This window comes from Arachis stenosperma, chromosome 8 (genome assembly GCF_014773155.1).
Source record: "Arachis stenosperma cultivar V10309 chromosome 8, arast.V10309.gnm1.PFL2, whole genome shotgun sequence".
NCBI lineage: Eukaryota > Viridiplantae > Streptophyta > Magnoliopsida > Fabales > Fabaceae > Arachis > Arachis stenosperma.
The window spans coordinates 26,818,305-26,835,420 of NC_080384.1; the positions used below are offsets into that span (position 1 = coordinate 26,818,305).

Below are 17,116 nucleotides of genomic sequence, written 5' to 3' on the forward strand. Positions count from 1 at the left end.
ATCTTCATCCTCTTCAGAAGATAAATAGTCATCAGAGCTCATGAATGGTAAAAGGAGGTCCAAGGAAATCTCTATGGTCTCTGTATGAGCCTCATATTCCTTTGATTCCTCATTAGGGTGTTCCTTATTGGCTAATGAACTTTTCCTGAGGTCTTCCTCATTGAGATTCACGTCCTCCTCCTCTTTCAAGGTTTCGGCCATCTTGATTACATCAATGGCCTTGCACTCTCCTTTGGGATTCTCTTCTGTATTGCTTGGGAGAGTGCTAGGAGGAGTTTCAGTAACCCTTTTACTTAGCTGGCCCACTTGTGCCTCCAAATTTCTAATGGAGGATCTTGTTTCAGTCATGAAACTAAGAGTGGCCTTAGATAGATCAAAGACTATGTTTTCTAAGCTAGAAGGATTCTGCTCAGAATGCTCTGTCTGTTGCTGAGATGATGATGGAAAAGGTTTGCTATTGCTAAACCTGTTTCTTCCACCATTGTTATTATTGAAGCCTTGCTTCTGTTGATCCTTCCATGAAAAATTTGGATGATTTTTCCATGAAGGATTATAGGTGTTGCCAAAGGCTTCACCCATGTAATTCACCTCTGCCATTGCAGGATTCTCAAGATCATAAGCTTCTTCTTCAGAAGATGCTTCTTTAGTACTGTTGGATGCATTTTGCAATCCATTCAGACTCTGAGAGATCATATTGACTTGTTGGGTCAATATTTTGTTCTGAGCCAGTATGACATTCAGAGCATCAATTTCAAGAACTCCTCTCTTTTGAGGCATCCCATTACTCACAGGATTCCTCTTAGAGGTATACATGAATTGGTTATTTGCAACCATTTCAATAAGTTCCTGAGCTTCTGCAGGCATTTTTTTTAGGTGAATGGATCCACCTGCAAAGTGGTCCAGTGACATCTTGGAAAATTCAGACAGACCATCATAGAATATATCTAATATGGTCCATTCTGAAAGCATGTTAGAAGGACACTTTTTGGTCAGTTGCTTGTATCTTTTCCAAGCTTCATAGAGGGACTCACCATCTTTTTGTCTGAAGGTTTGAACATCCACTCTAAGCTTGCTCAGCTTTTTAGGAGAAAAAAATTTGGCTAAGAAAGCCGTGACCAGCTTATCCCAAGAGTCCAGGCTATCTCTAGGTTGTGAGTCCAACCATGTTCTAGCTCTGTCTCTTACAGCAAAAGGGAAAAGCATAAGCTTGTAGACTTCAGGATCAACTCCATTGGTCTTAACAGTGTCACATATTTGGAAGAACTCAGTTAAGAACTGATAAGGGTCTTCTGATGGAAGTCCATAAAACTTGCAGTTCTGTTGCAGTAGAGAAACTAATTGAGGCTTTAGCTCAAAATTGTTTGCTTCTATGGCACGGATTGAGATACTTCTTCCATAGAAGTTGGAAGTTGGTGTAGTAAAGTCACCAAGATCCTCCTTGCATTGTTGTTTGGTTCGGCCATAATTGTTTTTTTTGCTGCTTCCTTTTCAAAAATTTTAGTGAGGTCCTCTTCAGAGTTTTGTGCTTTAGCTGCTCTTAGCTTCCTCTTCAGGGTCCTTTCAGGTTCAGGATCAGCTTCAACAAGTATGCCTTTATCTCTGTTCCTGCTCATATGAAAGAGAAGAAAACAAAGAAAATATGGAATCGTCTATGTCACAGTATAGAGATCCCTTGAGGTGTCAAAGGAAAATAAGAATAGAAGGAGGGAGGTAAAATTTCAAACTCACAAAGAGAGATGGAGTTCGAATTGACAATGGAGGAGGAATGTTAGTGTTTAAACAGAAAAAGATGAGAGAGGGGGGAAAGAATTTTTGAAAATTGAAATTTAAAATAATTAGTTAGTTGAAAAAGATTTGAAAATCAATTTTGAAAAGATAAGAAGTTAGAGAAGATTTTGAAATCAAATTTTGAAAAAGATATGATTTGAAAAAGATATGTTTGAAAAGATATGATTGAAAATATTTGATTTGAAAAAGATTTGATTTTGAAAAAAAATGAAGATTTGAAAAAGATTTGATTTGAAAACAAAATTCCTCTCCTTCTGTCATCCTGGCGTTAAACGCCCAAGAGCTGCATGTTTTGGGCGTTTAAACGCCCAGCCAGGTACCCTGGCTGGCGTTTAAACGCCAGTTTTCTTTCCTTACTGGGCGTTTAAACACCCAACCAGGTACCCTGGCTGGCGTTCAAACGCTAGTTTTTCTTCTTCGCTGGGTGTTTTGAACGCCTAGCTTTTTCTCTGTAAATCCTCTGCTTTATGTTCTTGGATCTTCATTTTGCTATATCCTTTATTCAAGAAGATATATTTTCAATTTTGTGAAACAAGAAAATGAGTCAAAATATATAATTCTTGGATCAAAACACAAGATATATGCAATAACATTATGAACGTCAAGATGAACACCAAGAACAATCATGAAGATCAAGATGAACATCAAAAACTTAGTTTTCCATAAAAGAAAACTTGCAAGACACCAAACTTAGAACTTTCTCATGTTTGGGCCATATGCTTTGCAAGAATACACATGTAAAACATTATGCAGTGCAAAACAAGAAATCATGAAGATCAAACAAGGCAATTCATCAAGAACATTATGCATGTTTTTCGAAATTTGCAAGACACTTAAAATCATGCAATTGATACCAAACTTAAAATTTGGCCCTAGATTCAAATAAGAACCATGCAATATTTTTGAGTTTTTATGATTTTATACTTTTTTTGTATTTTTTGAAAATAAATTTTGGAAAAACGAAAAAGAAGAAAAATTATGAAAACTTTTGAAAATAAAATAAAAGTTACCTAATCTAAGCAATAAGATGAATCGTTAGTTGTCCAAACTCGAACAATCCCCGGCAACGGCGCCAAAAACTTGGTGCACGAAATTGTGATAATCAACCATGGCGCCAATAGACTTGATACGCTCAAACGTGAATCATACTTCGTCACAATTCCGCACAACTAACCAGCAAGTGCACTGGGTCGTCCAAGTAATACCTTACGTGAGTAAGGGTCGATCCCATAGAAATTGTCGGCTTGAAGCAAGCTATGGTCACCTTGTAAATCTCAGTCAAGCGGATTAAAATGGGTTATGGAGTTTTAATGAGTAAAAAGATAAATAAACAGAAAGTAAAGATAGAGATACTTATGTAATTCATTGGTGAGAATTTTAGATAAGTGCATACAGATGCTTTGTTCCTGTTGAATCTCTGCTTTTCTACTGCCTTCATCTAATCCTTCATACTCCTTTCCATGGAAAGCTGTATGTTGGGTTTCACCGGCGTCAATGGCTACCTCCCGTCCTCAGTGAAAATGGTCCAAATGCACTGTCACTGCACGACTAATCATCTGTCAGTTCTCGATCATGTTGGAATAGAATCCAGTGATTCTTTTGCGTCTGTCACTACGCCCAACACTCACGAGTTTGAAGCTCGTCACAGTCATCCCCTTTCCAGATCCTACTCGGAATACCACAGACAAGGTTTAGACTTTTCGGATCTCAGGAATAGCCGCCAATAATTCTAACTTATACTACGAAGACTCCGATCTTTCGGAATGGAGGCAAAGAGATACATGCTCGTTCTAAGGTAGAACGGAAGTGGTTGTCAGTCACGCGTTCATAGGTGAGAATGATGATGAGTGTCACGGATCATCACATTCATCATGTTGAAGTGCAGCGAATATCTTAGAATAAAAATAAGCATGAATCGAATAGAGAACAGTAGTAATTGCATTAATACTCGAGGAACAGCAGAGCTCCACACCCTTAATCTATGGTGTGTAAGAACTCCACCATTGAAAATATATAAGAACAAGATCTAGGCATGGCCGTGAGGCCAGCCCCCCAAAATGTGATCAAGAGATCAAAAGATGAAAATACAATAGTAAGAGGTCCTATTTATAATGTAACTAGCTACTTGGGTTTACAGAAATAGGTGAATGATGCAGAAATCTACTTCTGGGCCCACTTGGTGTGTGCTTGGGCTGAGCATTGAGCTTTACACGTGTAGAGACTTCTCTTGGAGTTAAACACCAGCTTTTATACCAGTTTGGGCGTTTAACTCCAACTTTTATGCCATTTCTGGCGTTTTGACTTCAGAATAGGGCAGAGAAGGGGCGTTTGAACGCCAGTTTGCGTCATCAAAACTCGAGCAAAGTATAGACTATTATATATTGCTTGAAAGCTCTAGATGTCTACTTTCCAACTCAATTAAGAGCGTGCCATTTGGAGTTCTGTAACTCCAGAAAATCCACTTCGAGTGCAAGGAGGTCAGAATCCAACAGCATCTGCAGTCCTTTTTCAGCCTCTAAATCAGATTTTTGCTCAGGTCCCTCAATTTCAGCCAGAAAATACCTAAAATCACAAAAAAAATACACAAACTCATAGAAAAGTCTAGAAATATGAATTTTGCATAAAAACTAATAAAAACATCCCAAAAAGTAGCTAGATCCTACTAAAAACTACCTAAAAACAATGCCAAAAAGCGTATAAATTATCCGCTCATCACAACACCAAACTTAAATTGTTGCTTGTCCCCAAGCAACTAAAAACAAAATAGGAAAAAAAGAAGAGAATATACAATGAATCCCACAGTATCAATGAAACTTAGTTCCAATTAGATGAGCGGGGCTTGTAGCTTTTTGCTTCTGAACAGTTTTGGCATCTCACTTTTTCCTTTGAAGTTCAGAATGATTGGCATCTATAGGAACTCAGAATTTTAGATAGTATTATTAATTCTCCTAGTTAAGTATGTTGATTCTTGAACACAGCTACTTTATGAGTCTTGGTCGTGGCCCTAAGCACTTTGTTTTCCAGTATTATCATTGGATACATAAATGCCACAGACACATAACTGGGTGAACCTTTTCAGATTGTGACTCAGCTTTGCTAAAGTCCCCAGTTGGAGGTGTCCAGAGCTCTTAAGCACACTCTTTTTGCTTTGGATCACGACTTTAATCACTCAGTCTCAAGCTTTTCGCTTGGACCTGCATGCCACAAGCACATGGTTAGGGACAGCTTGATTTAGCCGCTTAGGCCTGGATTTTATTCCTTTAGGCCCTCCTATCCATTAATGCTGAAAGCCTTGGATCCTCTTTACCCTTGCCTTTTGGTTTAAAGGGCTATTGGCTTTTTCTGCTTGCTTTTCTTTTTTTTCTTCTCTTTTTTTTCGCCAAATTTCTTTTTTTCGCAAGCTTTCTTATTCACTGTTTTTTCTTGCTTCAAGAACCAATTTCATGATTTTTCAGATTATCAATAACATTTCTCTTTGTTCATCATTCTTTCAAGAGCCAACAATTTTAACATTCATAAACTTCACTATAAAAATATGCACTGTTCAAGCATTCATTCAAAGAACAAAAAGTATTGCCACCACATCAAAATAATTAAACTAGTTTCAAGATAAAATTTGAAATCCAAGTACTTCTTGTTCCTTTGTATTTAAACACATTTTTCATTTAAAAGAGGTGAAGGATTCATATAGCTTTAAGGCATAGAATCTAGACACTAATGATCATGTAGTGGAGACACAAACATATATAGAACATACAGCATAAAAATCGAAAACAGAAAAATAAATAGACAAGGAGATTAAGGAATGAGTCCACCTTAATGAGGGTGACGTCTTTCTCTTGAAGGTCCAATGGTGCTCTTGAGCTCCTCTATGTCTCTTCCTTACATTTGTTGCTCCATCCCTAGTGATTTTGGTGCTCCCAATAGTCGTGTGGAGAAAAATGTATCCCTTGAGATATCTCAAAGATTTCTTGATGAGGGGATTCCCCATGCTCTTGTTGAGTGTCATGAATAGGCTCTCTTGATGTCCTTGCATGTATAATTCGAATCACTCTTATTCGAATTACCTTAACACTATATCCATGTCTAATTTGAATTAAGTTTATTGGGTAAGACAAATCCATGCATAATTCGAATTGGATTATTTTAAATTACAAAAATTTTTGCTAATTCGATTTTGTCTGATTCATATTACTATTTGTTTTTCAAATTCGAATTGAACTCATTCAAATAATATAGAAAAGTGCTTTTAGGTGATTCAAGTAACATTTTTTAATTTGATAGCATTAAATAATTTTATTCTCTATTTAATTTAATTGTGTCATTTGCCCGTATTATTTCGTAGCATAATTGCCATTTAAACATGTTAGTGACGTGGAATATATCATGACCAAAAAGAAAGAGCCATCAGCCATGTGATTGTGAAGTGAACATCATCGCTGTTTTATTATAAACGATCTACAAATTATGTTAAAGAAAAAATGAGATGGCAACAAAAGAAGTTTCACTTTTCAAACAAATAAAAAATTTAAGGATAAAAAAATGATACATGAACAATAATATATATCAATATGGTTTTGTACATTACAAATTTACAATCCATCTAAACAAAATGAAACATGAGTAACATGGACAGCGACCAAAATTGTCACGAGAGTTGGAACTTAATTGGATACATAGCTCAAAATGAAAGAAAATACTGAATTACACATGCAAAGATATTATACATTAATTACATTACATTATCCAACCAAATTAATGTTGAAAGAGTAGAGTAGCCAGCTCCATGGTTGATCCAAACCGATCCGTCAATATCTACCTTGGTGTCTTGATGGTGTTGTTATTATCACTTCATACAAATCATTAATTAAATGTAATGCATGCTAATAATAATATTAAGGACAATACAATTAATAGTTGACATAAGACGATGACTTATATATATTTGGCTTTCCGTCGTATCAAACTATCAATGCAACAAATAAAAATCACACGTTAGGTTGCAGCAGCAACCTGAAAATTTTGTGCATTCAAGTTAAGTTATCCCCACCTAACCTAATTTATACTATATAGTTTCCGACAAAGGCCTTGCCCTTAATAATGTGCTACCAGACATAAACAAGAAAGGTAGACATACAGATCTAGCTAGCTCCTAATATAAAATCTTAGTTAGTTCTTGATTTATTTATTAAAAAAAATTGTTAAGAAATTCTTGTGTGCTAGCTAGTTCAATGAATGAGAACTGTTAAATACTTACAAAACTACAAAAGCCTTCCAAAATAGTCACATTTTGTAGCAATATAAGACATGCAGTGTAATTTCAAGTTTTGCTATTTTGAATAAGAAGGTTATAGCTAAGATGTTAGAGTCGTGTTATGTTAAGTAATTTAATTAAATATATTTAAGTTATTTAATAATTTTTAACTATTATTTTATATGATGACATATTGATGTGAGTAGTCATCTTTTAATAAAACTATCACTTTCGGTGATTTTCATAAAGAATCAAGTAAGCCTTAGTTAGATGTAAGATTAATAGGAGATGTTCCGTTGAGTGTAATTTCTATAACTTGTAAAACATGTAACGTTCTGAAAATGAGCAGTTTATTTATTTCTTAAACAATAACATATCTTGTTAAATACCAGAATTCACTCGGACTTCATTATCACATTAACACAATCTAAAGAGTGCATCACGCAAGGTTCTCTTTCCGAATCTGTAATAATATAAACTATGTGTAAATCTTAAAATAAAGCACATATATAATAATTTTATATATTTTCAAAATATAACAATTACTTATTAATAGTAATATATAATTATTTGTGATTAAATTAAAATATTTACATTAGAATTTTATCTTTTTAAAGATTTTTTTAATAATATTATAGTTAACTTTGTAGATATTTTTTCATAATTTATAACAAAATTTTTAAATTCTCTTTCTCTTATATTAAAATCGATTTAAATCGATTTGAGCAAATATAATCTAATACCAGATAAAATTTGTCCTTAAATTACTTTTTTATTATCATAGTAAAAAATTATTATCGATAACTGTTTTTATTAAAATTTACTTAAAACTATTTTATATTTTAGTATTATATTCCTTTTTAGAATTAATGTAATATATATGATAAACGTTATTAGCAGTTGAAATTTACTAACATTTTTTAATTTGTCTATTCTTGAGTTTAAGTAGTTGAATTTGTATCTAGAAATAGTTTTATACTTTTTGTTAGTTTAAATACTTATCAAACTACTAAAGATAAGATGAATATACAACTAAATACACAATATGTTGGTACAACTTACAACGATGACAGGCTTATTGATCCAAAATAATTTATAATATTTTGCTCAATTTTAAGATAAATAATACAAATTTTACTAAAAGAAGATAAGATACAATTTATACTTACTATTTATGCACAAACGCTATTGTATATAGTTAATCACAATTCGTACAAAAATGAGGTAAGCCAAAAAAATATAGAAGAACATTACAATCTTTATTGATATTATTTCATCACTCAATCTCGCAAATCATAAATAAAATTAAGTATGTAAGAAATATAATTTTAAAAAATAAAATAAAAAAGATAAGAGATGAAGTACAATAACAAATAATAATGTTTTATAGTTTATAAAAGAATAAAAAAAATATAAATAATGCATTATAGGAGAAAAAAAAACTATTATTGAATAGAAGAACAATTGGTAAAAAAAATAGAGTATAGTGAATAAAATATAAATACAAAAATAAGTAAAATAAAAAAAATAAAAGTATATTTTTTATTAAATTAAAAAAAATATTTAGAACCATATAATTGATAGTGGCTATATAATTATTAGATAATAATTTACAAAAAAAAATATTAATAAAAATTAGATTTGATATTAAAATAAAAATATAAACAATCAATAAAATTATAAAAAAATATGACATTCAAAATCAAAATATTTAAGATCATGAAAGAAAACTCTTAATAAATAACAATTCAAACATTAAAGTGAGAATAAATTAAATTAAATAACATATATTTAAATTAATTAAATTAAATAATTAATATAATAAATTTATTATAATTGTTTGACTCAATAAAATAAGTTAAATAAATAAAATATATCTTATAAATATATAAAGTAAAAATTATAATACTTTTAAAAATTAGTAATCAAAATACAAAAAAATTAATATAAATTAAAATAAAATTACTTTATTTATTTCAGTCAAATCAAATAATTAATATAATTAATTAATTAGAATTAATGCGGTCAAACAAATTGTGAAATAATTTAATATTTATCCCAACTAATTAAATAAATAAATAATTAATTAACGTATTTAAATAAATCAAATAAAATAAATCAAAAAATACTTTTAAGATAATATAATGTGAGTTATATTATTAATTAAAAAAATCGATTTCAATAATATATAATAAATAAGATTATGACATATATCTGAACATAAAATCTTATTTTATAACCTAATTAGTGTAATACTCAAAGAAGTTGTAGCCAAAATGCAAAGTTGGAAAGAAGAAAAAATACCGCACACATACTTTTACCTAATCTTAAAGTAGTGTATGTAATCTATATTCTAAGCCTATCTAAATTTATTTTAATTTATATGAATTCAAAAAAAAAAAAAGAGTGAGATAAAAGTGATATAAAATTGCATCTACAAGCAAAAGCAAAAGAAGGTGAAAACAATTTCAGTTGGTAGTTTGGACGAGTTTTGAGCTGAACTGAGTGAGTGAATGAGTGAGTGAGAGTGACGATTATAATACATTGTCACCTCCGAAAGCAACGGAACATCCTTTCAACTGCTTCTCTTTGTTTTTTCGTAAGTTTCTTTTTCCTTTCTAACATTAATTTCTGCAATGTGTCTCCAATCTCTTTCTTGTTTCTAATCTCTGTCGGCATATTCTAATAATTCGATAATGTCTGGTTCCTTTCTGTATAGACATGATCCTGCACTGCCCATTTCCGATTTTTCTGTCTTTTTTGGCTCCCTTGGTCACCAAAGTTTGAAACTTTGGCCCCAATTGTTTTAGTTGGCGAATTGGGTGCTTGTTGGAATCTTAATGCATATTCTCCTTGCTCTTTATGAATCAATCAATAAGCAAATCAGAGTTTGTTGTGTCAAGTTTGCTCTTGTAACCTTACTTAATGCTTTGTGTTCTTTTGTTGCTTCAGAAATTCATGCTTGGAATTCTGTTAATGCTAAAAGTTCTTCCTTTCATGATTATGACCAATGCAGGAGCTTTGTTATTCCTTTAATATATCATAAATGAATCGCTGTGATGAACCAAAGACTTTTATTTACAGGTCGCTAGGTAGTGCCACTGGCAATTGTTGCAAGTTTTTCTTCGCAATTATGAGTTTTGTTTTCAGAGGGAGTAGGGGAGATATTGAAAGTGGTTTTCCAGATTATGTTCCTGAAAGATCCTTGATGGTATGCTTCAATGCTGTTTGCATGCTAGCTTGTATAACAAGTAGTTCACATTGCAAACATGAATCATCCAACTCTAATTCTCATGCTACTAGTTTTTCCTTTCATTTTTGTCAGCGTATTCATCCGGCTCGACCAATTAGTAGCAATTCTCTGGCTTTTCTCACCACAGGTAATCTAATTACTGTTGGGCTAATGCTTTGCTGCTTCATCATTGTAGTTTTTTAACCTGTATTTGATTTGTCCTTCAGTTATTGTGTTATTCATGCTGCTGAACTCTCCTCAGATGGCACATTATTTTATGGTAAGTAATAATTTAGCTATTGTGGGCAAGCAAAAGGTTTCTGTAGCATTCTGATTTGGTATCAAATAATATGATAACCATGTGTAAGTATGCTTGTAGCTATGGCTTGTGCTTGCTGTTTTTGCGATGGCTACAAGCTTGAGGATGTACACAGCTTGTCAGCATCTTCAAGCTCAGGCCAGGGCTCATGCAGCAGCAGCAACTGGATTGCTTAGCCATACCGAATTATGGCTTAATGTGCCACCATCCATAGCAATTGCAACTAGAGGACAATTGCAGGGGCTTAGGCTTCAGCTTGCACTACTTGATCGTGAATTCGATGAACTAGGTATTATGCTTTGAAATGTGTGTTTCAACATTTATCATTTTGTTTTTTTTTAAGATGAAAGTTCAAGGGATGTGAAAAGAGAGAGCAGTTTTTATCAGCTTTATACAAATATGCTTTTGTTAATTCAAAATTGATAATCCTTTTATTTCATTAAGGGGTAGATTATGATGCTTTGAGAGCTCTTGACTCTGATACTGCTTTGACTACTACTTCCATGACTGAGGAAGAGATAAATGCCTTACCCGTTCACAACTATAAAGTTGCAGTTCCAACAAAGTGAGTTCACTGGGTTGTGTTGGTTTTCTAAAATATTCTTATTGTGTGTGAAAGACTTTCTTTACCTGTGTAAATTTTCGGATTCTACTTTCATTCATTTTCAAGAGGGTTGGATAGTGAGTTCACCCTTGAGTGAATTTGAGATCACCATGTTTTTTTTTTTTTTTTTTTTTTTATAAATCATAGGTGGTTATGAATCTTGAAACAGGCAGAAAAGAATATGCCACAATGATGCTTCTGAATCTGACTTTTCCTGAAGTTTAAAATTGATATGCTTTATTTAGTTATTTACTGATGCAAATTTTTTAATGCTCACAGGGATTGCTCAGCAGGGTTGGGATCCTCTTCGAGTGCTGCTGAGGTAGATATCTCTGGTTATCCTTCTGTTATGTTCATCATCATTTGAGTTATGAAGCAGCTGTTAATTGGTAATAATGATGTGATTGCTTGGTTCTACTCTTTGTTGTTACTTTCAAGAATTAATAGTGGTTCTTAATTTGTACTATTGCCTCTAAGTAGCACCATTATGGCCTGGTATCAATACCAAGAATCTTACTACATACTTTACATATGGGAAGATAATGATATTTTATATCGAATTCTGTATTTTTGGCTTGCATTGCCATGAACATGAGTGGTATTGGTCTTCCAACCTAATTTCTCTTAGGCTTTATAAATTAGGCCTGATTTGTGAGTCTTTACAATGAGATCATAAAATATCATAGGCAATAATACATGGCATATAGACTGCAAATGTATAATGTTATCCCTATGGTGATGCCTCCTCTATTGATTTGTGATTTAGAAAGCTTCCTTCTTGATGTGCTATATTCTTCTCTGCTTAAATATGGATAGTGACATTGTTTTTTCTTTATGCTTTTAGATTTTAGAATACTATAGTGTGACTTTTTTCTATCAAGAGGGAATGAATTGCTTCCACTAATCCTATCCTTCATAGTTTTTCTAACTCATATGTTCCGATCAGAATAAGCAAGCCTGCGAAGGAGCCGAGGGAAATAACCAAGGCCCGGAAGATGAGCTAACATGTACGATATGCTTGGACCAAGTTAACCGTGGCGAACTAGTCCGTAGCCTGCCATGCTTGCATCAGGTTTGTGCTATATTTTGCATTTTGCTTTCTTCAACTTCTCCTACCATGCTTCACTCATAAGAATCACCAATGATATACTTTCAATTCTTCAGTTTCATGCCAACTGCATTGATCCATGGCTCCGGCAGCGAGGAACATGTCCGGTGTGCAAATTTAAGATGGGTTTGGAATGGCGAGGAAACAGGGAGACCGAGACTGATTCCGACGGTTCAGATATTGCTTAGTATTCTTCCAATCAACATATAGCTGTAAAATGCATGATGTGTGTATATCAAGTTCATCCGTTCAAGTATATAGCAAAATAAAACATATGATGTGATGTCTTTACCTTGAACTTGTTCTTACTCCTTAGGATAACAATATTATGAATCAAATCCATGTTCGGTCATAATCACATTAGGGAAGCTGGTTTGTCTTGGACGCTACATGCTCTCCATCCTTTGCCATATGCAAAAATACAAAAGTGATTCAGCAATTACATTATTATTTTTATTATTATGACACAACCCACAAAACTTTGAATTGGGTCTCAATCCTCATAGACCATTTTCAATAAACTAAAATAATGCACGAGTTCATGAAAAATCAAGAACACGGTGTATGGCTTCTGTCAGGTATGAATTTCAACCCCACCTCCACATCCACATCCACATGCCCCTTTCCCTCCTCCAAAAACAACACACACAACATAACATTGTTACATAATATGGTGATCTTTATGTTTAAACTTAACGTCAGATACTCAGATATGTGCTGTTTAAGTTATTATTTAATTCATTTGGGATTTTTTTTTTTATACTTAAACATGATTTTTAATATTATCACTTACTAGACCCCGGGACCCTAGCTGGAGGAGCTGAACTAGCAGACGTATTTTAGGATAATTTCAATAATATAGTTCTTAAATATTTTATACTCGGCAGTTTTATTCTATTTTAAATTCAACGTTAATATTAGTATATGACATATATTGTAATAAACTTCCAAGTTTATATAATTAAGAGTTTGTAATGTTAATAATTAAAATTTGATTGCATAGAAGCTGACGGCAATAGCGGTGCAGTACAAAGGCTACATTTCAAAAAAGTCAACATTGTAGTACAAATAATACAATCTACTAACATATTGGATTGTACTAACTACTAAACAAGTTTTAATTAATTAACAAACTTAATAATCATAGATCTTAATACAACAATACAATAATACAATATGTGACTAATAGACACGTTAAAAAGCAACAAAACAAGATCATAATAACGATCACAACATATGGCTTCTTCTGATGCTACAAGAGCCATGGCAAAAACATCAATGACCCTAATAATAACAAAGTCAACGTTCCATGTTCTGTGCCTCTTAGCTTCTCTCCTTCACCCAATCAATGCTCATGGTGGTGATGAAGATAAAGGGAGCGTGGCTTTGCACGATAAGGGTTTGATCTTGGTGAAGATATGGTGTTTGATCATCATGCTTGTGAGCACCTTCGTTGGCGGCGTCTCTCCTTACTTCTTCAAATGGAACGAAACCTTTCTTCTTCTTGGGACTCAGTTTGCGGGTGGTGTCTTCCTTGGAACCTCTTTGATCCATTTCCTTAGCGATTCCAATGACACTTTTAAGGACCTCACCACTAAAACTTACCCTTTCTCCTTCATGCTCGCATCCTTCGGCTATCTTCTGACTATGTTTGGTGACTGTGTAGTCATGTATGTCACCAGCAATAGTCAGAAGATAGCGAAGGTCGTTGAGGCAGAAGAAGAAAGGCAAGGGCATCAAGAGGAGGAGGATCAAGACTATCAACAACACCATAGAGATGTGACATTGATGGCCACACATAACCCTATTTTTGTGAAGACTTCATCTCTTGGGGACACCATTCTCCTTATTTCTGCCTTGTGTTTCCATTCTGTTTTTGAAGGCATTGCTGTTGGAGTCTCAGGTTTTCTTCTCTCTTTTACTTTTTTTTTTTAGTTAATTTCTATTATAATTCTATTTGTATTGAATAGTAGACATGATATAATATATTAGACTTACTATAATGTGAGATGGTTTGGAGTTAGCTACTAATTTACAAAGTTAAAATTATCTTTATTTAATTTAACATTTACAATTTTATATATGTGATATCTGTAATTATATATTTATTATATTTAATCTTATTTATTTATTTTAGCAATATTTAAAAAATATAAAATAAAGAAATTTTGAACTATTTTATACTGATTTTTATTATTTTCTAAATATTTTGATTAATTTATTACTCTATATATAGATACACTTCAGTTATGCATATTATTCATCAATTTTATTGTTTGATTAATGAATTCTCATGATTGTATTTCAGTGAAGCATTAGAGCCTTATTAGTTACTCTTCATGATTTCCTTGCTAGCTAGAGTTACTGACTGTTTCAATTTCTTTTAGGTTTTCTTTCTTTTTTCTCACTTTCCACAACATTCTATATATAATATGAGAAAAAAAATTGAATTTTTTTTATAACTAACAATTAGCTAGTTTTTTTTCCTTGAATTTCTTTTAATTTTCGCTCTTTCAGGATTTTGTTGGCTAATTATTGGTAAAAGAAAAGTTAGTTCGTTGCTCTTAAAAAACCATTCATATTTTAATGTGCTTTAACTTATTTTATTTTTTCATCCTGATATATACCATGAATTTCAAATGATTGAATATTAAAAATTATGATTTGAACATATTTAATTAGCTGATACATGATACATACATGTATATGTATTCTTGATTGCTCAGCTACTAAGTATGATGCATGGAGGAACTTGTGGACAATATCATTGCACAAGGTATTTGCAGCCATTGCAATGGGAATTGCATTGCTTAGGTTGTTACCAAAGAGGCCCTTAGTTGCAACAATTGCATATTCATTAGCCTTTGCAATCTCTAGTCCCATTGGGGTTGGAATTGGCATTGCCATAGACACCACAACTCAAGGATCAACCGCGGATTGGATATACGCTATATCAATGGGCATGGCTTGTGGTATTTTCATCTATGTTGCCATCAATCATTTGATATCTAAAGGATTCAAGCCACACAGTGCGAACCGGTTCGACACACCTTGGTTTAGGTTTCTAGCTGTGCTTCTTGGAGTTGCTCTTATTGCTGTGGTCATGATATGGGACTGAATAATAATGATGATCAAGTTTCATACATGTGGGATATGAGTGTTTTGTTAACGGTGGAAACTCAAGTGCTCTCAACTTTAGATGAAGTTGTTAACTGAGAGTCGTTAGATAAAAATTTTAGTCAAATCATTTAAATTATTTAACGATTTTCAACTATCAATTTCACATGAAGTTAACCGCACTTGAATTTTTACCTTTTTTAATTAATTGTAACCTGGTTGTGTGTGAGTGAATGATGGTCAATGAATGCCATTGTACATTTGCCAAAATTGGAATTGTTCTACATCTATCTTTTACTCATATATATCAAAAATGTTTAGTAAGTAAAGAAAATTAGTTAAAAATAATTAGAAGTTATCTTATTTAATATTTATTAATTGTCGTAATAATTAATGAATACTAAATAAGATAAATTTGGACTATTTTTTTGTCTCCCTAAAATTACCGTATATGCATATATGCATGCCATACATTGAACAATAGTGTTCATAGCCATTTTAATTGTCATTAATTATTGTATGATCTTGTAACTAAAAACTGATGGTGAATGTGATATCTATTTGCCAAACTGAAATGCTATAGAGATAATAAAAAATCAACTTAAACAACTTAAATTTATCTTATTTAATATTTATTAATTAAAATTAATAAATATTAAATAAAATAAATTTAGACTATTTTTAACTAATATTTTTTTATTTTTAAACATTTTCATTTGCCAAACACTACAAGCAAAGTCCTCATTATCTTTGGCATGTACATATATCAATTATTAATATTCAGTATAAGAAAATATAAGGGACAATATTTTTATTAAAATTTGATTAGCACTTAATTAATAAAAAAAAGTGACTAATTATATATTATTAGATATAATCTCATACCATTAAAAATATTAATAATAATTAATTAATAGTTACAAATTACAAAACCTACTGTCCCTAACATTTCTCATTAAATATTGACCACACTTCCTCCTTAATTATATATATACAATATTTTTTTAGCTGAAAAATCTATTATATATTACTAATTTTACAATCAAGATGTATCACATGCATGTCACTCTATCACATGTCACTCTATCATTACAATCTGTTCTCTCCTCAATTTCTTCTTTTTTTTATCTCTCACATTCTTTCACTCAATCTAATTTTCTTATATATTATTATCAATGACCAATTACAAATTTAACAATTAAAATATACAATATGACATTATCTAATTATATTTAAATTAAATTAAAATTAAAATTAAAATATTAAAATTGAAATATAGCTATATTATATATTATGTTTATATATTACTAACTAATTTAATAATTAAAATGTATCACATGACAATCTCTTATTAAAATTTAGAAAAATATTTCCCTCTAAAATTAATAAACATCCTTTTTATATTCTCTTATCTACATTCTTCTTTTTTTTTCTCTCTATTCTTTCCACTCTATATATAATTTATAATTCATATTTTATATTTATTTTTAAATTTTTAGTGCTTATCTTTTTAATTTATATTTTCACTTCTTTTTCTTTAAATATTTATTATATATAATTTAGAGAAAATACTAATATTGTGATTAAAAATTTGAATAAATTGTTTTAAAAGAAAAATAAATTTGAGTTAATTTTATAACTATCAATAAAATATTTTTTATGCTAATATCCAATTATATTTTTATATATAAAAA

At 31.6% G+C, this 17,116-nt stretch overlaps 2 protein-coding genes across 5 annotated transcripts; both read left to right on the plus strand.

The window, feature by feature from the left end:
- Positions 1–9,543: 9,543 nt before the first annotated feature.
- On the plus strand, positions 9,544–12,812 carry LOC130946391 (E3 ubiquitin-protein ligase SDIR1-like). Of its 4 annotated transcripts, none has more exons than XM_057875123.1 (9): positions 9,544–9,641; positions 10,127–10,253; positions 10,368–10,422; positions 10,502–10,554; positions 10,654–10,882; positions 11,038–11,158; positions 11,477–11,519; positions 12,144–12,269; positions 12,362–12,809. In XM_057875123.1, the coding sequence occupies exons 2-9, from the start codon at positions 10,176–10,178 to the stop codon at positions 12,491–12,493; spliced, it is 837 nt and encodes a 278-aa protein (XP_057731106.1). In that variant the 5' UTR covers positions 9,544–9,641; positions 10,127–10,175; the 3' UTR covers positions 12,494–12,809. The 4 variants fall into 4 exon arrangements, with proteins under 4 accessions (XP_057731106.1, XP_057731104.1, XP_057731105.1 ...); XM_057875121.1 differs by lacking the exon at positions 9,544–9,641 and adding an exon at positions 9,733–9,954 and having other exon boundaries at positions 12,362–12,811; XM_057875120.1 differs by lacking the exon at positions 9,544–9,641 and adding an exon at positions 9,857–9,944 and having other exon boundaries at positions 11,044–11,158; positions 12,362–12,812.
- Positions 12,813–13,494: 682 nt separating this feature from the next.
- LOC130943287 (zinc transporter 1) lies at positions 13,495–15,756 on the plus strand. Its single transcript, XM_057871088.1, has 2 exons — positions 13,495–14,208; positions 15,032–15,756. The coding sequence occupies exons 1-2, from the start codon at positions 13,542–13,544 to the stop codon at positions 15,421–15,423; spliced, it is 1,059 nt and encodes a 352-aa protein (XP_057727071.1). The 5' UTR covers positions 13,495–13,541; the 3' UTR covers positions 15,424–15,756.
- Positions 15,757–17,116: the final 1,360 nt, after the last annotated feature.

Bases quoted from the DNA above. Each gene is read 5' to 3' on its own strand.
- LOC130946391 (XM_057875120.1), top strand. From the start codon at position 9,883: ATGCATATTCTCCTTGCTCTTTATGAATCAATCAATAAGCAAATCAGA. The intron at 10,254-10,367 runs GTATGCTTCAAT...CATTTTTGTCAG, and splicing joins TTCCTGAAAGATCCTTGATG to CGTATTCATCCGGCTCGACC. The intron at 11,520-12,143 runs GTAGATATCTCT...TGTTCCGATCAG, and splicing joins CCTCTTCGAGTGCTGCTGAG to AATAAGCAAGCCTGCGAAGG.
- LOC130943287 (XM_057871088.1), top strand. From the start codon at position 13,542: ATGGCTTCTTCTGATGCTACAAGAGCCATGGCAAAAACATCAATGACC. The intron at 14,209-15,031 runs GTTTTCTTCTCT...TTGATTGCTCAG, and splicing joins CATTGCTGTTGGAGTCTCAG to CTACTAAGTATGATGCATGG.